The sequence below is a fragment of the Mustela nivalis genome (genome assembly GCF_964662115.1).
Source record: "Mustela nivalis genome assembly, chromosome: 4".
Taxonomy (NCBI): Eukaryota; Metazoa; Chordata; class Mammalia; order Carnivora; family Mustelidae; genus Mustela; species Mustela nivalis.
The window spans coordinates 54,267,518-54,294,253 of record NC_139023.1 but is presented as its reverse complement, the minus strand read 5'-3'; the positions used below and the strand labels follow the sequence as shown (position 1 = coordinate 54,294,253).

The 26,736-nt window shown below is 44.9% G+C and overlaps 1 protein-coding gene across 2 annotated transcripts in view; it reads right to left on the bottom strand.

Annotated features, from left to right (window-relative positions):
• Positions 1–26,736, bottom strand: part of FAM184B (family with sequence similarity 184 member B) — a 199,928-nt gene that overhangs the window by 84,712 nt on the left and 88,480 nt on the right. For both annotated transcript variants that reach the window (XM_082728428.1, XM_082728429.1), the window contains 4 exons: positions 10,187–10,939; positions 9,081–9,228; positions 7,746–7,885; positions 6,986–7,192 (listed from right to left, as the gene is read on the bottom strand). In XM_082728428.1, coding sequence (XP_082584554.1) covers positions 6,986–7,192; positions 7,746–7,885; positions 9,081–9,228; positions 10,187–10,939 — 1,248 coding nt within the window. The remainder of the gene's footprint in view (positions 1–6,985; positions 7,193–7,745; positions 7,886–9,080; positions 9,229–10,186; positions 10,940–26,736) is intronic.

Genomic DNA, 26,736 nt, shown 5'->3' with positions numbered 1-26,736 from the left:
GGAGGGGGAGATGAACCATGAGAGACTCTGGATTCAGAGAAAAAAACAGAGTTTTGGAGGGGAAGGGGGTGGAGGGATGGTGAGCCTGGTGGTAGGTATTAAGTAGGGCATGTATTGCATGGAGTATTGGGTTTTATATATAAACAACGAATCTTGGAACACTACATCATAAACTAATTATGTACTTGTATGGTGACTAACATAACATAATAAAAAAAACACAAAATAAAATAATCATTTTTAAATGATTATTTTAAATTATTTAAAGTTCCTATAAATCCTGAAATTTGTGTCACCTCCCACTCCAGGATGTGACCCCCAATCCATGCCAGCTCCTTTTCTTTGCCCTCCTGGGTGGCATGGGTGGGGACATCACCATTTACATGGGCCAACACTTCCAGGAAGCCATGAGTGTTGCTGATGAAGTTCTCCAGCTCCCAGACACTGGCCTGCCTCTGACCCCACTGGTTAGCCTGTTCTTGTAAGGCCTTCACTCCACCTCCAGGTGGGAACACCTGTTGTGAGCCTGGAGAAGTTCAGCTGATGATTCTTCCATGCTGGCCTGGGTGTCCTCTGGAAATTCTTCTCAGCCTCCTCTTTGTCTCAGGCTGTGTCCAGGGAGGCCTGGCTCTCAGGCAAGGTGTTCTTTAATTCTTGTGACACTAAGTGATAGAAAAGATTTCTCAATCTTTGGTTTTCTTCTTCACACGTTAAAATCAGATATTTTAGCTCAGACACTTTCTGAAAGGGAGATTTATTCCTTTCCCTCCTTGTATTAAAAGCTTCTTTCATAAATCCAGACTTTCTGTTGAATGCTGTCAAAGATTTACTAATGTGTTTCATTTCCAGGGGCAGCTCTTTTCACTTTCTCTCTCATTTAAGGCATGGTGTCTTTTGCTCCTTCCAAAGAGAACTTCTCAAAAGATGAAGGTCCCTCAAATGATGTGCCACCAGGACACCAGGGTGGAGTTGGTTCCAGGCCAGAGGGCTGAGGGCCATGGCTCACCAGTATCTCTACACAGTGACCTAACATGGGGACTGCAGTCTGAGTGGTTCCAAGCACTGGTCAGGCCTAGGCATTTGGCCACAACTCAGTGACATTTGGAAGCCAGCTTCTAACAGGGGGAGGAACCGCTACCTTCACAGATAGCCTCTGTCCTGGCTCTTCCCCTGGAAGACAGATGTCCCGGGGACTCATTTTCCCTGCGCTAAGCCCTTGGTCAGCTGGGCATCCAAGGGAATCTTTGGCCCTCTGCTGAGCTGGGTAGAATTCCTGGCCTGTTGAGTGCCTCGTAGACTCATTCATTTCTTGCTGAGCTGGAGTGGCAGGGCTCCCAGTTGGTCAGATATCCAGGGGACTCTTTTGCCCTGTGGTGAACTGGGTTGGAGGGTTCCTGATAGGAGGATTTGTGTTCAGTTGATTGTCCAAGGGACTTGCTTATCCAGTGCTGAGTGGGGTTGGAGAATTGCCTGGGTGTCCCTGGCCCTCATTTATTCTGTGTTGAGCTAGGTCAAAGGTCTCCCAGTCATTTGGATATATGGGAGCTCATTGGATATATGGGAGCTCATTGCCCTGAACTAAGCCAAGTTTTAGGGCTTGCAGCTGGAAGGCTCCCAAATGGTGGTGTCTGGGAGACTCACCTTGCTCTATGCTGAACTCTGTCAGTGGAATTGCAGGTGTCTGGGTGGCCAGGGGACTCATTTGCCCTTTGCTTACTGGTAAGAAAGCTTCTGGTCTGCAGTGTGTCTGGGGAACTCGTTTGCCCTGTGCTGAGCTGGGTGGGATGACTACTGGCTAGAGGGCTCCTAGTCCATCAGATATCTGGGGAATTCATTTGCCCCATTCTAAGTGGGATCAGAGTACTCTTGGTCCAAGAGCACCCCGTCTGCTGTCTTGGGGACTCTTTGCCCTGTACTAAGTTGATTCAGAGAATTGCCCATCAGAGAAGTGTTCAGGGAATTAGTTTGCTCTGTGCTGAATTGGGTCAGTGGAATCCCGGTGGACCCAGGGTCTGGGCAACTCCATAGCCTTGTGCTAAGTTGGTTCAGAGAATTCACCCCTAATGAAGGGTCTGGGGGACTCGACAGCCCTGTGCTAACTTGGTTCAGGGAACTCCCCATTGGCCCAGGGTCTGGGGTACTGGTTCACCTTGTACTGATGTGAGTCGGAAAACTTGTAGTTGACTGGATATCTGGGGGTTTAGTTCATCTTGTGTTGAGCTAGGTCACTGGGCTCCTGGTTAACCGTATGTCTAAGAGGACTTAATTGCCCTGTGTTCTTCTGGATTGAGGGCTGCCAGTTGGAAGACTCCTGGTGGGCACACTGTTTAGGCAACTTGCTTACCCTCTGGTGAGCTGGGAACAGAATGGGGCCTAGTGGGCCCTCTGTCTTGTGGACTTGTTAATCCTAGCTGAGCTGGTTTGGAGAAGTCCCCATCGTCTGGATGTCTAGGGGACTTTGCTGTCTAGTGATGATCTGGGTCAGTGGACTCCTGGTCAAAGGGCTCTTGGTTGGCCCAGCCAGAAGTCTCAACTGTCCTGTGCTGTTGCTTTGGAGGGCTTCCAGGAGGGTGTCTCTTGGTCAGCCTAGCATCCTGGGGACTTGTTGGCTCCATGCTGAGTTGGTTCAGAGATGTCCCCATTAGCTATATTTCTGGGAGAATGTCTCACTCTGCTCTGTGGGATTGGTGTGCTCCCACCACGCCATGTGTCTGGAGGACTAGTTTCTCCTGTGCTGACCCTGGACACAAGGCTCCAGCTCAGAAGAATGCCCAGGGGACCCTCAGGACATGCCACTGACTTCCCTGTGCTGAGTCAGGTTATGATTCCAGAGGGCTAGAGGGGCTCTGTCCGACTGGGTGAGGGTCTATTGAACTGTGATTCCCAGAGCCCCCTACCTTTCTGCCAAATGGGACTGAGTAACTGGGTGGACTGACCAGCCCTGCTGAGTGCCGGTATAAGGACTCATGGGACGTCAGAGGGGCAGAAAAGGAGAAGCGTACATGAAGTGGACTGAAAGGTGTGGGTGAGAGAATGGGGCAAGACCAGTCGGAGAGAAGCTGCCATTAGCAGGAACGGAGAACCCTGAAGAGTACCCCAGTCATAGCTGTTGGGTACTGGGCTTTTCTAACAGCCACCGTTCATCCAATGCCTCCTAAGCATATCACTGCACCCCAGCCACTCACCAGGGGCCTCTCTGCTTGGTCTTGCTCATGTGGCCAATCACCAGGTGGTTCTCACTGTGGCCAACCTAACGTCATCGCCTGAACTCCATGTTTTAAAAGAAAAATATGTTAACCTGTTTTGAGAAGAAACATTACTATTTGGAATGTATTTATAATAAAGTTGGTGGTACAGCAGCAAGAGTCAATGAGTAGGAACTAAAAAATGTCACTTAGAGTCACCATCAGCAATCATAGTAACACCAGTATTAGTCAGTACATTTGGCATTAGACCCCACGAAGTCTCACACTTCAGTAGTAAAGTTAAGGTGGTACCAGAGCAAACGCTACTCTAAACTCATCCTAACTAAGTTTTTAAAAAGTCTAGAAAATGGTATCTTTTAACAATAAAAAGAATAAGTCTGGAAAAGATGAAGCTGATTCACAAGTAATTTACCTGCTGGCCCAAACAAAATTCAGCACTCAAGAAAGGGTGCTAACAAAATGCAGTCTTTCAAAGTTAACACTCTTAATGCCTAGCATCCAATAAAACATTACTATATATCCAAAGAAGCAGGAAAATGGGACTCATAACCAGAAGACTCAACCATAGGTGGAAAAAACCAAATGCCTGATGAGGATGCTAAAAGAGCAATTACAAACATACCCAAAAATTTAAAGGAAAAAAAAATAGAATGAGGAGAAAAGGGGAGATTATAAAAGATGATCAAATGGAATTTCGGAGATGAAAAAATAAACCAAATAAGCTTAAAAAACTGCAGGATGCGCAAAAAGAAAAAAAGATGAATGAACTTGAAGATACAGGAAGAGAAACTTTCCAAACTGAAGCACAGAGAGACAAGAAGACTAAAAATAAATGACCAGAGCTTCAGGGACTTGGAGGACAATATCAGAAGGAGGAGAGGTCTAAGGAGAAAATGGCCTTAAAATTTCCAAACTGGAAAAACAATGTGTTTATAAATCCACAGATCAGGTCATTCAATGAACCACAAGCAGAAAAACATATATACAAAAAAATCATACATAGCATACCATAATCAAGGTGTGGAAACCAGTGACAAAGAGAAACTCAAAGCATTCAGAGAACAAAAGACTTACTATATGCGGGGGAATAAGAGGAGCTGCCAAGCTTTCGTGAGAAGAAAATGCAACCCCAAAAGTGCTGAATGACATCTTTTTCTTTTGAAAGGAAAAAAAAAAAAAAAAAAAAAAAAACCTCTGTAAACTTAGTATTCTACATCTAGCAAAAATAAAGGCAAAATAAAGACATTTTTTCAGATATATAAAAACAGAGAGAATTTGCTGTAAATGGACTTATACCACAAGAAATGTGAAAGGGAATTCTTCAGGCCAAAACAACAAAGACTGTAGAAATGGGAAATGGGAAAGGATAACTATAACATTATAATATGAAAATAAAAATTATATAAGAAATATTTCTTTTCTCATTTAAAACTTTTCCCTAAAAAATAACTGGCTTTTCAAAGGAATAGAAAAGCAATGCACTGTTGAGTTTGTAACATGTGTGATGTAAAACATATGACAGCAACTACACAAAGGCCAGGAAGGGATAAATGGAGATATATTGTGTAAGGTTTGTACAGTGAAGTAATATATACACGGGATGTAAAATAGTATTTGGTGTAGAATAGATAAATTAAAGACACATGTTGTAAATCCTACAGCAACCACAAGAGCACCCCTCCCAGAGACAAAAAAGGAAAAATGGCTAATAAGTCATTAGTGAAGATTAAAAAAGGAAATATAAGAAATAAATTCAATAAATGAAGAATAGAAAAAGAAGTAAAAAGAGAACAGATGTAACAAAAACAGCAAGATGGCAGACTTTGTGATAATTACATTCCCTGTAAATGGTCTAAAGGGTCCTTAAAAAAGGCGGGGGAAGCACACTCCCACCCCAAACCAGGAGAGGAACACAATTTATTTCTATGTGATTCATTTCCCATATGGACTCATGCCCCTTGATTAAAGCCGCAATGAGATTTCTACAGTCAGAGTCAGGCTTGTCTAATAGGTTACCAGGGTAACCTGTCGCTCTGGGAGAGCCACTGTTCTTCCCACTGACTGTGGCTCTGGATAGAAAGAGTGTTCAGCTGTTTGTCTGAGGATTGGATTTGTGTGACCCCTCGCAGCTCACGGGAGGAGGGAGGAAAATCCTTTGTACACAGCTGCTTCCTGCCCACCTGAGGTGGGAACCATGGGCTCTGGACTCAGACTATCAGGTTTTTATGCTAACTCCAGCATTCCCTGTCTGTGTGAGTTGATACATAACATCTTTCAGTCTCTGTTTTCTTATCTCTAAAATACAAACACCTGTTGGGATGCCTGGTGGCTCAGTTGGTTGAGCGACTGCCTTTGGCTCCAGTCAGGATCCTGGGGTCCTGGGATCGAACCCCACATAGGACTCCCAGCTCAGTGGGGAGTCTGCTTCTCCCTCTCCCTCTATGCCTCCCCCAGCTCCTGTGTGCGTTCTTGCTCTTTCAAATAAATGAATAAAATATTTTAAAAATTTTAAAAAATGAAATATGAACACCCATTTTGTAATCCTGTTTGGAAGATTCAATATGTTCCTAAGAATAAAGTGCTTTACGAATTATAGTGGGCACACCCCAAAAATTAAAAATTAGAAAAAAAAGTATAGTAGGCACTAACCAATATTAACACACATGATGTTACCCCATGCACACAGTAACTAATCATAGTCACTGTTTATCGAATTTTTACTGCAAGCTGTGCATTGAACTAAGAGTTTTTATATAATACCATAAGGAATCCACAGAACAAGCCCTCAAAGTATCCTTACTTTAGAAATCATGTTTCGGAGAGGTTAAGTTATACAGCTAGTGGATGCACCACAACTTCGTAGACCACAACCATTTTGGGTCTTTTATGAGTTCGTTTATTTACCCAACACATCCATTTATGGAGTACCCATAACCAGGTCCTCACCAGGGCACAACACTGCATTCCTCAGGTCTATATGACCATCTTTCAGCAAAGAGTCAAAGCTGATAACGCAGGCTCTCGCACGATAAAGAGGCTGTGTTCATAATATTACTGATTTACAATCCGTTCTTTCCCTAAAACACCGCAGATGTTACTTGCTTTTCCCAACAGACATGTGGAGACGAGGCTCTGCATTCCTTCTCAGCAGAAAGCTGCCCCCTTTGGTGGGAAGTTGGAACAGGACCCAGAGGGCAAGAATCTTCTTTCACATTGGCAAGCCACTGATTAATCACCTGCATCTACCTATTATGCCCCAGGCACACACTATGCTTTGTGTTTTCACAAAGATTCCCTCATTTAATCCTCACAGCTACTTCAGGAAGTGCTATTAACATCATCTGCTTTATAAATGAGGAACCTCAGTCAAGCCAGCTTTCCCTCTGAGGGGCCAGTGCTCAGTACCTCATGGGCCTCCCCACGCTGGAGGGTGGCAATGCTCGGATTTGGATCCAGGCAGTCGGCTAGGGCCAGAGAGCTTTCTTCATGTAATGTCTGTCTGGTTTTGCTGAGGAGACTTGAATGCCCTCAGTTCAGCGCTCAGAGGATACAATTCTACCTCATGTCAATGACTCTAGGCCCTACCTGCTCCCAGCCTTTGGGGTGTCTCCTTCTCCTCCAAAGACCCTCCACTCCCTTGGTCAGACAAATAGCTGAGATGTGCAGACAGCAGGAGCTCAGTAAGTGTCTGAGGAAGGGAAGGAGAAATACAAGAGAAAAAGAGGGAGGGAGAGGAGAGGAGAAAGAATCTGAACAGAGTTTATGGAAGGGGATCCCACCTTCTGCAGCTTCCTCTTCTCGGCCTCCACCGACGAGCGAACGGACTTGATTTCTAGCGTGTGCTTCTTCACTAAGTCTTCTAGTCGCTTCACTAGCTGGTCTTTGAGATGTTTCTTCTCCTCTTCTGTCTGATGTTTGATTTTGCGAAGGTCTTCTTCATATTGTTGCTTCATATATTCCATCTCAATACTTGCCTCTTTCTTGGTCTATAAACAAGAGAAAGGGCCTTGTAAACCTGCCAGCGTAGGGTGAGGAGCAGGGCATCACCGTTTCTCTTTGGTACAGAGTTTACAACATTTACACACCGGTTTTACTGCTCGGAGCAGCAGGGGCCATAAAGTTCATAGGATTATAGATCTGATATTCGTAACAGCCTTCGCTTTATCCACCATCAGCAAAAAGCTCTTTGGAAACATGTACCTACGGTCATGGGATTGGATATTCCAGCCCACTCCAGTGGTGTCTAAAGAATTCTTTGTTTGTTTTGATTGGGGAACAGATGGTGGAAGTCCTATGCAGGTTTCTAGTTTCCCAGGAACCAGCGAAAGAAGTGGGGAGAATTCTGCTATATTCTTAGTCTCCTAATTTCAAATGGCAGGAAGTTAGCTGGAACTTCACACCCATGTGTCCACCCCTAAAACCATGGGACCTGCTGGTGCCAAGTGGCTCTGTCACAGTTGGGAACTGGCCTCTACCCAAAGCTCATTCCAGCAAAGCTTCCTGTGACTTCTTCATTCCCAGGGCTGGGGCAGACACTACCTGTGTCTCTGGGCCTCCTTTGGTGCACGGACACTCCTTGGGGAAGTCTGGTTCCTGCTGAGGATGGAGACTGCAGCCTTCCAGGTCATTCACCTTTCCTAGGACTTCCTTCTCTGAAACTAGCTCCGTCTTCATGTCATCTGCAAGTATATGTTTCAACATCATTTAAAATGCCCTTGTGTTCAAGGTCTTCTGCAGTCAGGTACCCATTCTGCTATTCAACTCTTCTACCCCCACTCTCCAGTGGACTTGCTGCTCTATGGCCTTCTAGCTCTCAAGCACAATCAAAGTGGTGATTGTTGTCTTTGCTCAAGCAGCATCTTGAGTTCAAACAGCTGCCCTTTTCTAGCTTATTAAACTAATCATCGTCAAAATGTTTTGATCATGCCTTCCATACATTGAAAAAAACCACTGAGCATGTTCCTGCATATATATACATTCGAAAGATTTAAATGTAAAAGATAAAACAAACAATAAATATAACTAGAAATGCTCATTGTTTTCTTCGCATATTCTTAGGAGGTATCTCTGCCCCACTTTTGAAAACACTGCACAAACTCCTCCACACACTTCTGGTTCCAATTCAAACCTCTCCTCCTCCACATCTTTCCAGCCCACAGTGACTTCTTTCCAGAATGTTTCACTCCCCTGGTGCCTGGGCCACCGCATGATACCAAACGGTGTTCCAGACTATAAAGTCACTGTCCTATAAGCTCCCTGGGGGCAGAACCCATGTTTTGTGACTTTTCTATATCTCCTAGGATCAAGCTGATCACACTGTAGTATTTAAGAACTTGCTGATGAAGGAGTCTCCTCCTTCAGAGGAAGGCACTCTGGAGTCAGATTTGCTCAGATACACTTGTTCTATCATGACCCATGGCCTTGAGCTAGCCACCTACCCTTCCTCAGGCTCGTTTCTTCATCTGCATCATGGGAGACACTGACCACGCCCACTCACAGTACTACTGGGGAGACCCAGTAACATCACTGTGAAATGATGGGAAAAATATGAATTGTTGCTTCAGCGTGGAGAAGACAGTGCTGAGCCGTTCAAGCATGCGGTGGGTCTGGTGAAGAGATTTCGGGGGGCAAGGGGTCCTGCTGCACCATACCTTTTAGCTCTCCACACTGTGGCAGCTCACCTGTGCCCTGCCTGGGTTGAGCACCCTGCCTGGGTTGAGCTTGCCCACCAGGGGTCAGATGAAGCAGCCCACCCTCGCTCTGCTCCCTCAACAGTTTCAGGGTACAAGCAGCACCAGCCCACCTGGCAGCGGCCCTTCTCTCTGTTAAGAAAAACAAAAACAAAAAAACCACAAACAAACAAAAAGCTCTCACAGTGCCTCTCACCGCTTTTCTGGGTCACGTGACACTCCTGCAGCATCAGTCTGTCTTTGGCAACAGCCAGCTTCTCCCCAAGTTTTTTTGCAGTGGTTTTCAGCTCTGAGTTCTCCTGCCGAGCCTCCTTGAGCTGCACATCCAGGTCCTAAACAAACAGAAAGGGTCTCATTGTCCTGGGGACAGTTCGCAGTGGAGACGCACAATGTGCACAGATCTGAAAGGTGGGTCAGTGCACAGCAGCCGCTCTTGTCTTTGGAATTCAGGGGCTCATGTTCACCCAATCCCTACTCATCCTGATGGGCTGTGTGCCTTTGGGCACGTTATTTAACATTTCGGTCGTGAGGATTAAATGAGATAAAGTGCCTGGGACCGAAAAAGTGCTCAAGGATTACTAAGAATAGTAGCGGCTGCAACTTTCAGAGATGGGGCTCTATGAGTGTGTGGGGTTTGTCCGTGGTCTATCTTGTCAATGGTCTGGCTTGCCGTGAAAGCCAAGTCCCAGGATTTCAGGACAGGTAAATTGTTAGGGAATGAGCAGGGCTTTAGAATGAGGCTGGCGTCAGTTAAGAAACTTACGCCAGGGGCACCTGGTTGGCTCAGTGGGTTAAAGCCTCTGCCTTCAGCTCAGGTCATGATCCCAGGGTCCTGGGATCAAGCCCCACATCGGGCTCTCTGCTCAGCAGAGAGTCTGCTTCTCCCTCTCTCTGCCTGTGCTCTGCCTACTTGTGATCTCTGTCAAATAAATACATAAAATATTAAAAAAAAAAGAAACTTACGCCAGCTGTGTGCCTAACAAGATTAGTCTTTAAGCCTCTCCATTTCTAGACCAAAATGATCGTCTCTGTTAACTTTAACTGTTGAAGCTCTCTGAGGTCCAGGACCCAGTGCAGCTTGCCATGTGCCCCCTACCTGTTGCCCCGGGTCTGGCACACAGTAGAAATTCCATAAATATTTGCTGACAGAACGTCGTTGACCTCAAGGGAAATAAGAGTCACTTGGGTAAGAGTCAAGTGCCTTGCACAGTGCCCCACACAGAGTAGGTATTAAAATTAGGGACCGTGTTTATGATCCCATTGGAAAGCTAGCAAGAGACCCTGCTTTACCTGTGTCCTCTCCTTTAGCTTCTGGGCGTACTTCTTCAGGTCACTTATCTTGCGACCTCTGTGCTCCAGATCTCCTTCGAGCTTCCTGACCTGGGCCTGCAGGGCCGACTCCTGGACCTGGAAGTTCTTGCGGAGGTCTGTCTCTTTCTCCTGCCACTGCCACAGGGCCTCGCTCACCGACTGCTGCATGGCCTGTCGGATGGCCTCGGTGTCGCGCTCGTAGGTGGCCTGCAGCTCCTCTGCCTTCCGGGCATAGTCCTTGCTCAGCTGCTGGTTTTCCACGCGCAGCCGCTCTACCTCCAGCAGGACCTCCCGCATCTCGTGGCCGTGGCCTGGCTCTCCCTTGGGGTCTGGGCCCTCCTGGGAAAGTCGGCCCCACTGGGGCGCCTCGTGGCTTGTCAGGTGCCTGAGCCTCTTCTCATAGTCAGCCTTGAGCTCCAGCATCTCCTTGGAGAGGCTGAGGACCCGCTCGGCGTGCTCAGCCTCTACCCTCAGCTCCCTTTCTTTGGTCTCCAGCCTGCACGTGGCCGACTGCGCCAGCGCCTCCTGCGTCAGCCTCTTCTGCAGTTCCAGCGCGCTCTCCAGGGCCTCGATGCGCTGAAGCAGGGCCTCCTCCTCCGCGCGGCCCTGTTCCTGCAGGAGCCTGGCCTTGGTCTCCGCCACCGCACTCTGCAGTTCCTCCTGGTGGGCCTCGCGCAGCGCCTCCATGCTGGCCTCCGCCTCATCCTGGCGCGTGTTGAGGGCGTAAATCACCTGCAGGAGAATCCCCGGAGCTCGGTTAGTGTGAGGAGTGGGAGGGACTGTGAGGGGCCACGTGACCGGAGCTGCTCCTCCTCCGCGGCCATACCTGGGGCGGGTCCCCACCAGCCGCATCTGAGAAGAGGACCGGTGTGGAAGTGGTTTGTTAGAAATTGTCCCCAAGAGAAACCCGCGGGGAAGCAGGGAAGTGGGACAGGAGCATGGCAGAAGTCAAGTGAGGGACACATAAAGGCCACAGAGGGGATCTGTGGCAGAGATCCCTAGAGGGCCTCCGGAGTGCCATGGGAATCCAGTTAAGGGCTTAATAACTCTAGTTTAGGGGGGCGGGGTGGGAAGAACAATTTGGAACAAAAAAAACAAACAACGCCTCCAAAAAAACCCCCAGCAAAATAACAGAAAATAGAATTCTGCAACATATAAAATGATTATATACCATGATCAAGTGGGATTTACCCCAGGAATGTGAAGTTGATTAAACATCTAAAAATCAGTTCATGGAATATACCATACGAACAGAATAAAAGACAAAAGCGCAGGATGTGTCAACAGACACAGGAAAAGCATCTGATAAAATACAACACTCCTTTGTGATAACAACACTCGACAACCTAGAAAGGTATCCAAGGTGTAAGACTGTTTATCCATAACTTCAGGAACCAGAATAGGGACACTTTGTTACCCCAGAGAAGAGAATGCAGGAAGATGGGAGTGTGGTGGGGCCGAGCAACCAGCCTGAGCAACAGGTAGGTGTTTACTGGAAGGGGGGGGGAAGCTGCAGGTAGGACAGGCATGGGGAAGAAAATAAAGAATTCTGTACTAGACAAATTAAACTTGTCTCCTGGGGCATCAGAGCAGACAGAAATTTCGGGAGCTCAGAGGAGGAAGCCTGAGCTAAAGATGAAGGGCATACGGAATCAGGATAGTTTTGTTGTTTCTGTTGTTTGCTTGAGGAGAGTCCAGAGTCTATCTGCATATGCCACCCCCCACCCCACAGGTGCAGGAGGGAAGGAGAAGCTGGGCGGAGGCATAAAGAACGTAAGACAGGAGACTGGCAGAGCTCACCTGGCAGAGGCGAGAAGGTGGCTTCTATGCTCTCAGGGAGGATGGAGGGAAGGCTGTTCACGGACAGTGTGCTGAGCTGGAAGGGAGGTGGGAAGTGTGGGAGGTTTGAGGAGGGACAAGTTGTGAACTAGTTTGGGGGAAGGGAACTATAAAATACAAGGCAACATTAAAGGCTTTGAATTTGCAGTTAGTTCTCTGCTCTGGACTCTCTTTTGCCATGTTTAGCTGAGTGAGTTCAGGGAAAAAAAAGAAGAGGGATAGGTCATCTCGGGGTGGGGTTTTACATGGTGATTGTGGAGAGAGGGACAAGGCAGCAGAGGTATTTCCTAGAGCCAACAATCTGGAAGGAGAGGGCAGGAATAGGTTTTTGGTGTTGACAAGGTCAGAGGTATGGTGAAAGTAGAGAAGAGGGTAAGGTCACTGGATGAGAAGGGGTCAAGAGACTGAGAAATCAAGGAGCTGTGTGGTCCCCACATGGGATGTTGAACTCATTGAAGATGACTGAAGAGGAGCTGGGCTGGTGAAGGTGAGCAAGAGTCGGGGCCAAGCGCTCCCTGTCAGCTCCCTTGGGCACTGAGGTTAAAAACATCCTTCCGAAAAGTCCCCGCCACACAACTTCACACTTACAGACCCTTAACTTGTGTGTGTGTGTGTGTGTGTGTGTGTGTATGTGTAATTGTGAAGCAGTTATTGAAGAAGACCAAATGGCACCACTAGGGCTGACATTCGTGATGCATTTAATAGCAGTTTACCATGAGACTGCACAACTTGAGAAAGAGGAACCTTATATCCATGATGCTGCCGAAAGTCTTATTTTCACGGTCTACATGCGATCCAACTATTGATGGGTTGTCTGTCTCCCTCCCTAAAATGAAGGCTCCATGAGAGGGGAGCTCGGTCTTCTTTGTTCAATACTGTTCATCCCCAGTGCCCGGCTCAAGGTGGACACTCTAAAAATATTCCTTAAATGGATGACTGAAAGAAGAGGGAATCAGAGCTCTGTCTTGAATGATGTAGTTGTAAAGGTATGAGATGGGCTTGACATCTTGTGAATTCTTGGGAGAGTAAGCACTGCCTTAAGAATTGTGAATCTAACACTCTCTGATGGCAAGAATAAGGAAAGGAAGACCTCCCTCCCAGGAAGACCAAAGGAAGGAAGGTCTCCCTCCCAGGAAGACCCCCACCCCTATGAAATAAAGCTGCTGTCCCCACAACTCTTCTTTGTCATCATCCTTGCACATGATTTGGCCACCTTTGGTTTCTATGGCTTCTCCTGGCTTGCATCTAAGATTGGGTCTAGAGTGAGTGCTGAAACCGGTATCCCACTGGTTGTCGTTTGTGTTAATAATAAATACTATTTTTCCAGAGTTTACTATGTGCCTAGCACAAGGCTAGGTGGTACATACACATTTGGAATCTCAGAAAATCCTCAGAGCAATGTTGTAAAGTTGGTATTGTCCTCCCATTCTAAGAATGAAAATTTGAAGTTGAGAGAAGTTTAGTAAGTTTTGCAAGGTCACAAGAGATAAGAAACTTTGGCTAACTCTGAAGCACATGCTCACAGCATGGTACAACACTGCATCTCACTGTACCATTCAACCATTTATTCCTTTATGCATTTACTGCACTTCTTGGAAGTGCCAGGTTCTGTGAAGGGCAAAGAACATGCTGGTCAATAAGACAACTGAAAGTTGTGACCTCAGAAATGTTTTAATTTAATGGGTGAGTCAGACAAGAATCTGTAAGGTTTCAAAACCTTGTGATAAGTGCTGTGACCGGGATCAGCACCAGTTACTATGGAAACACAGAAGAAGGGGTCTAAAAGGAAAGAAAACTTCCCAGGAAAAGTTAGCCTTACCTACTTGAACTTGGGGTGACCTGTTCCCTTTTACATGTCAACCTGATTATGGGCAAGAACAATATGACTTCTGTGTGCTGTCTCATAGCACTTGGGAGGAAGTTGAGGGCACCGTAATTTCATAATAAGTAGATCATTATGATTCTACAGCAGGTCATCAAGAATTTATGCTTTCTTTCCACAGACTTGCTATAGCAGAATAGCCACTGAGCAGACATCACATTTCGTAGCCCTCTTGTATCTACATGAGACCATATGCCTAGTAATAGCCAAAGGAATACAGCCAGAAGTAGTGATGTCATTTTGGGGCCAACATTGGGGTTAAGGTGACAGGGAGGGTTAATTAAGGGGGATGTATTTTCCACAGTCTCTTTTTCTTATCTGCAAACTTACCAGACAAGACTCAGAGGCTTTAGAAGAAGGTAGAATACAAGATGTAAGGCATCTGGGTCCTTGATGACTGACTAGAAGGTCATCCACCCACCAGGAACACTGGCACTGATCTTTCTATACACAAGAAATAAACTATTGTGTTGGACCTCTGAAGTCTTGGTAGTTTTCTGTTCCAATAGCTACCATTACCCTAGGAAAACTCAGGAGACTCAGTACATAGTCATGGGATTATTATGATTATAGGGAAAGGATACAAAGTAAACTTGACAGAGGGAAAAGATGAACAGGGAGAGGTCTGGAGGAAACTAGGCTCAAGCTTCCAAGAGTCCTCCCCCAGCAAGTCCTCTCCCAGTACAATCACACAGGACTTGCTGAATTTCCCTCTCAAGGAGTTGTAGCAATATTTGTGAACTATTGTTTACCAAATAGCTGTTTAAAGACTCAGCAAGGTTTTTACAGAGGGCTAGTCAAGTAGGCAACTTCTATTGGCAATACCAAAATTGCAAACCCCCAGTAGGAGAACAGGTGCTCAGCATAAATCACATAGTTTGCATAAACAATTTAGGCATAGTGAGTCACTCTTAACAATTTGGGTGGTGCGAACCCTCTGAAGATCCAAGTTCCCAGATGCTAACTGAGGGCCACTTTCCAAGCTGACCACTCTAGGCATATGCTGTCTGGGGCCTGCTATGTTAACTCTTTCTGTACACCTAAAACCCAATTTGACAAAGGTTCTTTTCAGTAGAGTCAAGCTTGCACCATGAGTAAATCTGAACACAAATGAGGTTTTCATGATAAAGAACAAAACATCCTCAAAAAGGTTATTCCATGAAATTTGGCATGCGGATTCCATGAAGGATAAAATTAACTACTGGTGTTGGTGGTGATCTGGGAGAATGGAGTTCCAACATTCAACTATACCTGAAGAACAGAAAACTTAGTTGAATCACAGTGCCACAAAAGCACTCAATAAAGAAAGAACCCAAATGTTCCACCCCTTTGAGTAAAACCACTGTGCCCTGGGTTTTAAGGTCTATATCTCTTTCCAGCATTTGCTCATGTGAGTCTTCTCTGTCTTGTGAAAACTCTCCCCACATGCATACCCTTGAATTAACACAAGATCAGAGGTAGTGGAGATGGTATCACACTGTGGGTGGGCACACAATGTCTGAGGGCCCTTTGGCATATGTATATTTACTCATGGTTTCTCGCAATTAAAAGTCTCCAAATAATCCCCAGCAAGGGTCTGCTCCAATTGTTCTGCTTGGCTGAGATCTGGCTACAGGGTTCGTGGCTTTCAACAAGTGCCAGACTCACCTCCCTTTCCCTGACACCCTTGCCCAGAAAGATACTCCAAGGATGGTGTGTGCACAAAAAAGAAAGTATGTTGTTATTTTATATTTCATATCATATTATATTCCTCACCTACTTGTAATACTCATACATGTTCATCTAGATTGTAGTTTTTTTTTTGTTTTTTGTTTTTTGTTTTTTTACTTAGCAATAGATCTTGAAGACTGTAATTCTGTACATAAAGAGATGCCTCATTTTTGTTTTTGGCTGCTTTATATGCTATTGTATGGTTGTGTTATAATTTCTTTTTCTGTTTCTTACTGATAGACATTGAGTTGTTTCTCCACTTTTTTTTTATTATTTCACTGTTATGAAGCAAACATATTTTCCTTTTCCATTCTTGCCAATAAACTTGAGGTCTGCTCTTTGCTTATGATTGAAATTCCAAAGCTTGGCCTTAAAAAAACCTGATGTCTTCATAGTTAATACAGAATCCTAGTGAAGAGATGGAGGAAGAGTATACTCTCCCAGGAGGAGAAGAAAGTGCCATTTTGTGTGAAAAAACTAATTCAAAGAATTTTGAGAACTTTCAAATGCCTCACCTTGTCTTCCTATGCAACATGGAGACATGTATGAATGTTCACAGTTGGGAACTCCTGTGGTGACTCTACTGGGACATCTTGCCTACTTTCAAGACATCCTCTTCTTTTTCTACCCTCTCCACTTCCTCACTCTTGCAAGTTTTTTTTCTGAACTTGATATTTCTTTGTTCTCCTGGTCCAATAGTCTGTTTTTATCTTAACTCCATGCCTTCCCCACTGCCCTTTTTAATCTGATGGCCAATCATCTCAACTACCTTCTTTTTAAAAAAATTTTTAAATTTCTTTATTAACATATAATGTATTATTAGCCCCAGCGGTACAGGTCTGTGAATCACCAGGTTTACACACTTCACAGCTCTCACCATAGCACATACCTTCCCCACTGTTCATAACCCCACCACTTTCTCCCTACCCCCCACCTGCCGGCAACCCTCAGTTTGTTTTCTGAGATTAAGAGTTTCTTAAGGTTTTCAACTTCTTCTTAATGACATCCTTAAACCCCCTGCCTATCTCATCTTCAGCCTCACATCCTTGGTACTCAAAATAGCAAATCAACCCAACCACCTCAACCCTTGTCAAATACTCCCACCTGATCCTTAAGATTCCCAACCTCTGAATCACTATATTGTACACCTGCAACCTGAAACTAATATAACACTATTTGATAACTAACTGGAACTAAAATTAAAAACTTCAAGAAAATAAAATAAAAAAAGAAAGAAACATGATCAGTATAGATTTGAGGTCATCTGGATCATTAAAGACCTTGTTAGAATGAAAAAAAGAAAGATGCCTAACTCCATCTGTGTTCTCCACGCTCACACTTTAATCAATATGTCTTATAATCATTCCCTATTCCTTTTTCCCATAGGGGCTATTCAATTCTCTGCCACATTTTGTAGGTCACATCCCCAGTTCTTGGCCCATTCCTACTCTCCTCCCCTACAGTGTTGTCTCTTGATTTTTAGAGAAGGAATACTTAAGAGCTTGGGCTCCAGGGCTAGCTAACCTGGGTTGGAACTCCAGCTTCCCTGCCTCCTAGCTGCTGACCTTGGGCAGTAATTCAACCTCTCCAGAGCTCAGTTTCCTAACAGCAAAATGAAATTAACAGCAGCACCAAACTCCTAGGGTTATCCTGAGAGCTACATGAGACAATGCATAGAAACACCAGATTCCAAATAACTGCATAATTAATGTACCTGCTGTCCAGGGAAAAAAGACTTGTATTGTTAATCATGAGGTGGTAGGATTTAGTGCAGTGCTGGGACTGAAGCAGACTGATGCAGTTAAGGAGAGAATGGAAGGCAGGGAAGGGGAGATGATGGATGGATGCCACTCTTCCCCAAAGCTACTGGTGAAGGGAAGAGGGATAGAGCAGGAAATGGGCAAATAGGATCAAAGCAGGCGGGCAGGGGCACTAGAGAAAGGCAGATGAGAAGAATTTTTTTAAAAGGAAAAGATGCATAAAATATTTTACTTGGAACCACTGGAAAAAGTAGAAGGAATTTCTCCTCCCGTATAAAGTGTCCTTTACCTTCCCTGCATACAACAGAAACTTACCCAATTCATCCTTCTCCCTGCGCACTTTGTACCACTTGATTGCAATGGCCCTTTTGTGTCCCATTATGGACACTTGGGTGCTAGATGTCGAAGTCACATGTGAACTTTTTCGGAGTAGGGACCTCAGGGACCCTCCACAAGACCCGTTCTATATTACGTAGTTCCAAGCTCCTAGTAAAATACCTGGCCTGATTCAGATTCTCAGAGTGTTTACTGTTAAATAGAAGGAAGACTTTGTACAGGGTGGTGAGAGATTGAAAGGAAGATGGGCAGGAGCAGAGGCCCTAAAGTGGGAACAGACAGGAAGGAGACAAAGATTAACAATGAAAAGACTAGGCTTGGAGTCTCCATTGCCTGAGCGCAGATCTTATTTGTCATTCAATGTATGGATTCTGATGGTATTTACTAGCTGTCTGACCTTGCACATGCTGTCTTCCTGGGTCTCAGTTTCCTCATTTGTATAAGGGCGAGAATCAAGTTCCTGCTTTATAAGTAACTGAAGGATTAAATGAGATATTGTTATAAGACTTGTTGCATAGTGCCTGGTTTATAGTAAGTGATGTAAGAAAGATGGGGTTTGGAGCTGACGGCCAAGAAAGAATTCTTGAGACATCTTTGGTGCACAAAGGTGGTTTTATTAAAGCATGGGGGCAGGACCTATGGGCAGAAAGAGCTGCGCTAGGATAGAGAGGAGCGGCTGATTATACACTTTCGAGTTGGGAAGGGGTTAGGGATAGCAAAAGTCTCTAAGGAATTTTGGAAGAAAGGTTTCCTGAACCTTGAGGGAGCTAGTAATGGTTGGAAAAGGTCATTTATTACTGCCTAGTAAAACCCTAGTCATGAGACCCTTCACATGGATTGGTGGGTCAAATATCTGGGGGAGGATTCCCAACATGTATCTTGGGGAGTAGAGATAAAGGAAGTTTCCAAAGGAATTTTTATATGTTTAAGTAGTCTTACAGGATCCTGGGGATTGGGCTGAGATTGCCTTTTGCTCTTAGCAAAGTATTAACATTAAGGCAGCTGAGTCCCTAGAGAAATGCCACTCTGCCTATTTCAAGTACATGTCAGTGGACTGTGGGTGGTGAGGAAATTTCATTTTTCTTTGTCTTTGTTTCCCACATCAGTAAGTACCTGATAAGACCCAGCTGTTCCTATCATGGTTGTCTAGAGGGCACTTTGAGCTGGACAGAGGTCTCGATGGCAATGGCATTTCTCTTAAGAAAGGCATTATGGTAGGAGCAATGGAGCTATCTGGGTCCTCTGGAGTGAGAAGGACTGAGACTTACCCTCCTCAGAGCAGAAATTCCTGGTGTGCCCAGTATCTGGCTCTTTCCTTCACCTTAAAAATAGAAGTCCTGGGGTGCCTGGGTGGCTCAGTGGTTTAAAGCCTCTGCCTTCGGCTCAGGTCATGATCCCAGGGGTCTGGGATTGAGCCCCGCATTGGGCTCTCTGCTCGGCAGGGAGCCTGCTTCCTCCTCTCTCTCTCTGCCTGCTTCTCTGCCTACTTGTGATCTGTGTCTATCAAATAAATAAATAAAATCTTTAAAAAAAAATAGAAGCCCTAATTTCTCCATGGGCAGCTGGCCACATTTCTCAGCTTCCCTTCCAGCCCTCAGCAGCCATGAGACCAAGTTCTGCCCTGCTGGAGAGAAGTAGACCTATTATTCCTTTCTTCCAGGATGAGTCCCTTCTATGGCTGAGCAGTCCTCCTGGACCATGCAGTGGACACCAGAGGCTAAGGCTGGCAACAGAGTGAGCTAAGAGGAGCTGGGGTCTCTGATGCCCAGCAGGCCATGCCAACCCTGAACTGATTCCAGCTGGACTGTGTTTGGGTTTTCTGGACAAACCTGATATTTGTATATATATATTGTATATATATTTTTGCTTTCTGACTCTTATTTTTTTTTTTAAATTGCTCAAGTTCTTTAACTTCTTGGGGCCTCAGTTTCTTTCCTCTAAACAGACCTTTTTTTTTTTTTTTTAGGATCTAATAGGATTACACGTCTGAGGTGTCTGGTACATAGTAGGTACTCATTAAATGTTTCTTCCTCCTCTCTTCCCACATTCTGCCCTCAGGAAGAAACATCTCCTTTCGGACACACAATCTGCTCCTCCCACCCTCTCGGTCTACAATTGCCGAGCAGAATTGGCACAGACCCACACTTCCCCTGGGCCTGGTGCCTTGCTTTCCTTCACTCACCACCTACTCCAACCGAAACAGCAAAGGACTGGCTGAGCCTCCCTTATAAATCCACCTCTTCAGTAGGAGGCCAGCTTCACAATCCATCAAGGGACATGAATAATTCAGCAGCCAAGAGAAGTACTGAACCCGTCCAAACGTCTTCCCAAGGGTTTTAGAAATCCACTGCTAATGGTTTCAGCAGAGGGCCTGTGAGGGTCTTAGAGGTCTCAGAAATTGAGAACTGTAGGTTTAGCAAAATTACAATTGATGTATTATGTGCATGAGATTTTGAAGAAAGTTTTCCATCAAGTCTGGCCACCGGAGTTGGAATGAAATAAAAAAGGAAGAAAGGAAAGAAGATTTATTGAGTGCCCAGAGTGTCAGCTTCACTGGGCCAGGTAATTGATATAGGACTTTTCAATTAATCTTCTAATGAGTCTACAAAATGAACATTCTCATGCCTGGCCCTGTTTTGCAGATAAGGAAACTGACTGGGCATCCTAACTCCACATGCACGGGTGACATAAGATGATGCTCACAAGGAGGCTTTACTGGGCCTACTGAGCTGGGTTTTTATCATAACTCCACCTCTTTCTAGCTGTGTGACCTCAAGTATGTGACTGAACCTCTCTGATTCTCAGTCACGTCATCTATGACACAGAGAAAGCAATGTCTCCCTCGTAGATTTGCTTGGACCCTAAAAGACATTCTCATGAACATTATATGGTTATATAATAAACAGATTACATATAATGCACATTATAATGAACCAAAAACCCTAACAGCATTCCTAGCTCACAGTAAACACTCAAGAAATGCTGTCTGTTATTCTTTTTACTATTATTGATATTGTTACCAAAAGCCATCTAGCTAAAAAGTGAGAATGCTGGAATTTAAACCCAAATTCTTCTGGATCCCAAGTTAAAGGAAACAGAACCAGAACCATGGTTAGAAAAGAGCTGGTAACAATCTCCTTTCAAGATTTTTTGCAGCATTTACTACATTTGCAGAATTTACCAGGCATAGTGGTAAGTGCTGGAAAAACAGAAGAAATAAAATCATTCTGTTTAGGATTGTATTATTTGGGGTGCCTGGGTGGCTCAGTGGGTTAAAGCCTCTGCCTTTGGCTCAGGTCATGATCCCAGAGTCCTGGGATCAAGCCCCGCATCAGGCTCTCTGCTCAACAGGAAGCCTGCTTCCTCCTCTCTCTCTCTCTGTCTGCCTCTCTGCCTGGTTGTGGTCTCTGTCTGTCAAATAAATAAATAAAATCTTAAATTAAAAAAAAAATGATTGGATTATTTGTCCAATTTCCCCCCCTTCCATCCCCTTCCTGGTCCTGGTCCTCCCAGTCTGTGTATCTCATTTGCTTTTTCTTCCCGGTTGGGCTTGGCTTATAACTTGCTTTGGTGAATGGAATTTGAGTGGACTTGTTGCAAACAGAGGCTTGAAATGTGTTTGTGTTTCGGCTTCCCCCTTGTGCTTCTACCCTCTATACTAGAAGAGTAGATTCAGGGTAGCCACAGTTCCCAGGATGAGAGACACATGAACAGTCCAGAGCCCAACTCAAAGCCTGACACTCTCCTGGCTCAGCCAAGACGACAGAGAGCTGCCCAACAGCAGCCAATCTGAGCATGAAATAAATCACTATCATCGGGGCACCTGGGTGGCTCAGTTGGGTTAAAGCCTCTGCCTTTGGCTGGGGTCATGATGCCAGGGTCCTGGGACGGAGCCCGAATTGGGCTCTCTGCTCAGCAGGGAGCCTGCTTCCTCCTCTCTCTCTCTCTCTCTCTCTCTCTCTGCCTACTTGTGATCTCTGTCTGTCAAAAAAAAAAAAAAATCTTTAAATCACTATTGTCATAGGCCACAGAGGTTTTAGTGTTGTTTATAAAACAGTGTTATTACTGGAAAACCCAGAGAGACTAGTAAGCCAACTAGTACATTTAAGAGGCTCTGAGGTACTTTGTTAGCATTCTGCAGGGGAGCAAGGAAAAGCACCGAAGTAAGGATCATACTGCTCCCATAACTCTCACCCTTCCTTCCGGCACCCTCCTTAATGCATCACTTCTATCAATGTAGAAATGTGCTGTGATTTTTATCATTAACAAAAATCCTTCTTAATCCCAGTCCCCCATTTTTCTGCATTCCTTTATAAAGACTTCTCAGGTGCTTTGTTTACATCTCTTTTTTAAAAATTTTTTTAAAATTTATTTTCAGAGTAACAGTATTCATTATTTTTGCACCACACACAGTGCTCCATGCAATCTGTGCCCTCTCTAATACCTACCACCTGGTTCCCCAACCTCCCAGCCCCCACCCCTTCAAACCCCTCAGATTGTTTTTCAGAGTCCATAGTCTCTCATGGTTCCCCTCCCCTTCCAATATCCCTCAACTCCCTTCTCCTCTCTAACTCCCCTTGTCCTCCATGCTATTTGTTATGCTCCACAAATAAGTGAAACCATATGATAATTGACTCTCTCTGCTTGACATCTCTTATCACTAATTCCCCACATTCTCTTCTCTCTTGAACCTTCTCCAGTCAGGCTTCCGACCTGACCAACACACCAAAACAACTCGGTACCATTTGGCTAATGATCTCCATGTTGCTAAAACAATAGCTAGTTCTTAGTCTCCAACTGTTCAACTCTTCAGCAGCTTTGGACACAAGAAATCATTTCCTCCTCAGAGAAGTCTTCACTTGGCTTTCAGAATACACCACCCTCCTCCTGATCACTGGCCACTCCTCATCTGGCTTTCTTATCTCTCACCCTTCAAGTAGAAGTTCCCCATTGCTTAGGCCTCAGACTGTTTCCTTCTCTTCAGACATTCCCTAGAAATTTTATCCAACCTCATGACTTTATGCATGCTTGTTTGTTAATGATTCCCAAATTCGCACGTCCAGGCTGGACTCGTCAGCTGAACGTTAGACTCGTGTGTCCCGTTGCTTACTAAGATCTCCACTTGGATATCTAATATGCATCTCAAATTTAGTTCTGTTTTTCCCCCCTCAAAACCCGTTTTCCCAACAATATTCTCAATCTCACTTCATGCAATATTCTCTAACTCCCTTCTTCCAGTTGCTTAGGTCAAATTTTGGAGTTAACCAACAAGTACATGAAAAGATATTCAACACAACATCACTAATCATTAGGGAAATGCAAGTCAAATATACAATGAGATACCACCTCACACCCATCAGGATGGTTATTCTTAAAAACACCAGAACACAAGTGTTGATAAGATGTAGAGAAATGGAACCATTGAGCATGGCTGGTGGGAATATAAAATGATGTAGCCACTGTAGGAAACAATAGGATAGTTCCCCAAATAATTAAACATAAAATTACCGGTTGACCTAGCAATTATATTTTTGGAATTTCATTTATGAAAGAATTGAAAGTTCAATACTTGAACAGGTATTTGTACCCATGTTCATTGCATTAAGTCACAATAGTGAAAAGATGGAGACCCCACCCAAGTGCCCATTGATGGATGAATGGATAAATAAAATGTAGTATATACATAAACGAAATATTATTCAGACTTGAAAAGAAAGAAATTCTGATACATGTCATGAACCCTGAAGACATTACACTAAATGAAATAAACCAGTCATGAATGGACAAATATTGTGTGATTCCTTATATGAGGAACCTAGAGTAGTCAAATCTAGAGCTAAAATGTAGTATGGTAGTTGCAAGGGCTGAGGGGAAGTGTAGGAATGGGGAGTTATTGTTTAAAGGGTATAGAGCTTCAGTTTAGGAAGAGGACAAATTCTAGAGATACAATGGTGGTGGTTGCAAAATATGAATGAACTTAAATGCCACTAAACTGTACATTTAAAAATGATAAAATTCGCGTTATTTCTATTTTGCAACAATAAAAATAGCAGTTAAAAATTTTTTTTGAAGTTATCCCTGGTTCAAATATAACTCTCATATCCCACATCCACTCCATCAGCTAATCCTAAATGTGTTCACTTCTCACCACCTCATCCTTCTCTTGACCTGAGTCATAAGCATCTCCCACCTGGACCATGACATAGGCCTCCCAATCCTGGCTTCCACCTTCCTCCTACAGTACTCTGAAAGTCAGCCAAATCATATTCCTCCACTGCTCAAAACCTTCCTTTGGGGGACGCCTGGGTGGCTCAGTTGGTTGGATGACTGCTTTCGGCTCAGGTAATGATCCCAGAGTCCCGGGATCGAGTCCTGCACCGGGCTCCCAGCTCTACGGGGAGTCTGCTTCTCCCTCTGACCTTCTCCTTGCTCATGCTCTCTCTCACTCAAATCTCTCTCACTCTCTCTCTCAAATAAATAAATAAAATATTAAAAAAACAAAAACAAAACCAAAAAAAATCCCTTCCCTTGGCTTTCCAGCAAACACTTTTTAGGAAAAGTCAAGGCCTTACAATGGCCAAAAAGGGGTTATATGACCTGGTTTTCCATAACCTTTTGAGCTCACCTCATCCTCTTTTTGGTTTAGCTGTCTTCCACTGCACTGAAATCCTTGCCATGCCTCAGTTATCTCAAGCACACTCTCTCTTATCTCTGCATACACTGTTGCCTTTTCTGGGATTAGCATTCTCCCATCTGACATCTAGATGGCTTTGGGTTTCTGCTCATATGCCACCTTGTCAGCGATACCTGCCCTGATTACTCCAAATCCATGCCTGTATCTTTTCCTGCTTTATCTTTCTCCATGTCACCTTCATCTGATATATTATATGTTTAACATGTTATTTTTTTTTAAATTTGCTTATTTGTCTCCCTCTCTAGAAAATGAATTGTAGGCAGGGATTTTTGTCAAGTCTACTACTAGATCCCAGAACAGTGCCAGACTCTGCAAATATTTGTTGAATAAATGACAACTCTCTTTATCCTACAGAAAGGAATCAGAGTGCAGAGGATACTTGAGTTGGGTTTAAAGAGATGAGTCATTGTCAGTCAGGAGGTCAGAAAGGGGAGGAAAACACAAGCAGGGGGAGTGCCAGGAACAGAAGTAGCATAAAGGCATGACACAGAATGGACTGGGAGGGGACAGGCAAGGGGAGCCTTGCCAGGGAGAGGCATTAGCAGAAAGTTGAGGAGAGTGTGACAAGCAGCTGGACAGGCAAGGCTTGGACCCTTAAGGGTCCAGCATCCGTGTTGACTTGAGATTGTCCTGTTTGTACAGTGCATGGTGATCACGCAAATTCCTAAGGCGCCTGGCCCCAGAAAGCCTGGTGTGTAAATCATGGGGTGGGATTGGGTGGGGTGCGGTAGAGGATGCAGGGATTTGCTTTTTTCTACATTAATTTGCTGAGTCCTCAGACTCTGAAAGCAGACGTTTGCATACTTCAGGGAGCTACAGTTTTTATGTCCCCTGCAGGAAGCTTTTTGCACAAGATTCTGCCTTTGGAGTATGGGGAACAAAACTCTATGTAACGGTTAATTTGATGTGTCAACTTGATCAGGCCATGGAGTGCTAGATACTTGGTAAAACATTATGCTGGGTATGTCTGTGAGAGTGTTTCCAAGTGATCTGAATCAGTGGACTGAGAAAAGCAGATTCCCCTCCCCAGGGTAGGTGGGCCTAGCCAATCCACTGGAGGACCAAACAGAGCACAGAGGGGTGAGGAGGGGGAATTTACTCTGGCTGCTTGAGGTAGACTCAGGCTTCTTCTGCCCTTTGACCGGGATTCACACCACTGCTTCTCCTGCTTCTCAGGCCTGAGGACTTAGGGCTGAAATTTACAGCACCATTTCTCATGGGTCTCCAGCTTGCAGGAGATCAGGGGACTTCTCAGCTTCCATAATCATGGAAGCGAATTTCTTCTAGGATATCATTCATATGTATATGGTTTTGTATAGCTCCTTTACACTCTCCCTTTTATAAGTTTGGGGACCACTGCCCTGGCTGCAGAGGGGAGTCCTGAAGAGAGCAAGGAGAGACCTGCAGGAGGCAGGAGGCCAAGCTGGGAAGTGGCGGGGGAAGGGTGTTGCAAAAGCTGGAATTAGAGCTGGGGAGGGAAAGAAGTACCAGAAATAATGGCAGGTCCAGGGACTTTCTACATGTAGGGTGGGAAAGAGGGAAAAGAGTCCAGAGAATTCTCCAGCTTGCATGAAAAAAGAGGGTGTCCATGTCACCCCACCTTGAAAGCATAGCATCCTGGGAGGCCAGAACATGGGAAGTCTATGGTCACTGATCTTAACTCAAATGTCTGCACACATAGAGGAGCCCTAATTTCCTGGCACAAAGTCAGAATAGAGGACAAGCTAGATCTTATGAAGGAAGACCTGAATTTGGGTGCCAAAATGTCCAAGAAGAGCAGAGGTCATGTGGTAGCTGTCCCTTCCTTTGTGTAAACAGGATAGAATAGGTCCCAAACAAGGCTGGGCTCCTTCAGGTAAATGGACTTGGGAAAGATTTCTAAAAGGAGTTCTTGATGCTAATTAAAATCTCACCATTACCCATCAGAGAGCCATTGCTAGGCGCCTAACTGCGCATGGCTGGGCTGTGAGGCTTAGGCTTCTGAATAATTGAAGCCCACAGTCTCCCAAACCAGTTTAGACTGAAAATTAGCTGAAAGGTAAGGGCTGTACCTCTGAAGGCTCTTATTTAGAGTACCTCCTCTTCCTGGCTCAAGCCAGCACTCACACAGACATGGACCTGCCTGCCTTCCTAGGAGCCGAACAGGTGCAAAAAATGTGAGACCTGGAAAGGGACCACCTTGTCTTGCAAATCTCGAAAGACTTGCTTACAGCTTTTTGGAAAGACTAGGGATAGCTCCTTTACTTAGCCAACAGTGGTCAATGGATACACATCTGTGTTAGTGATACTTCTTTGGGAGATAAAAGTA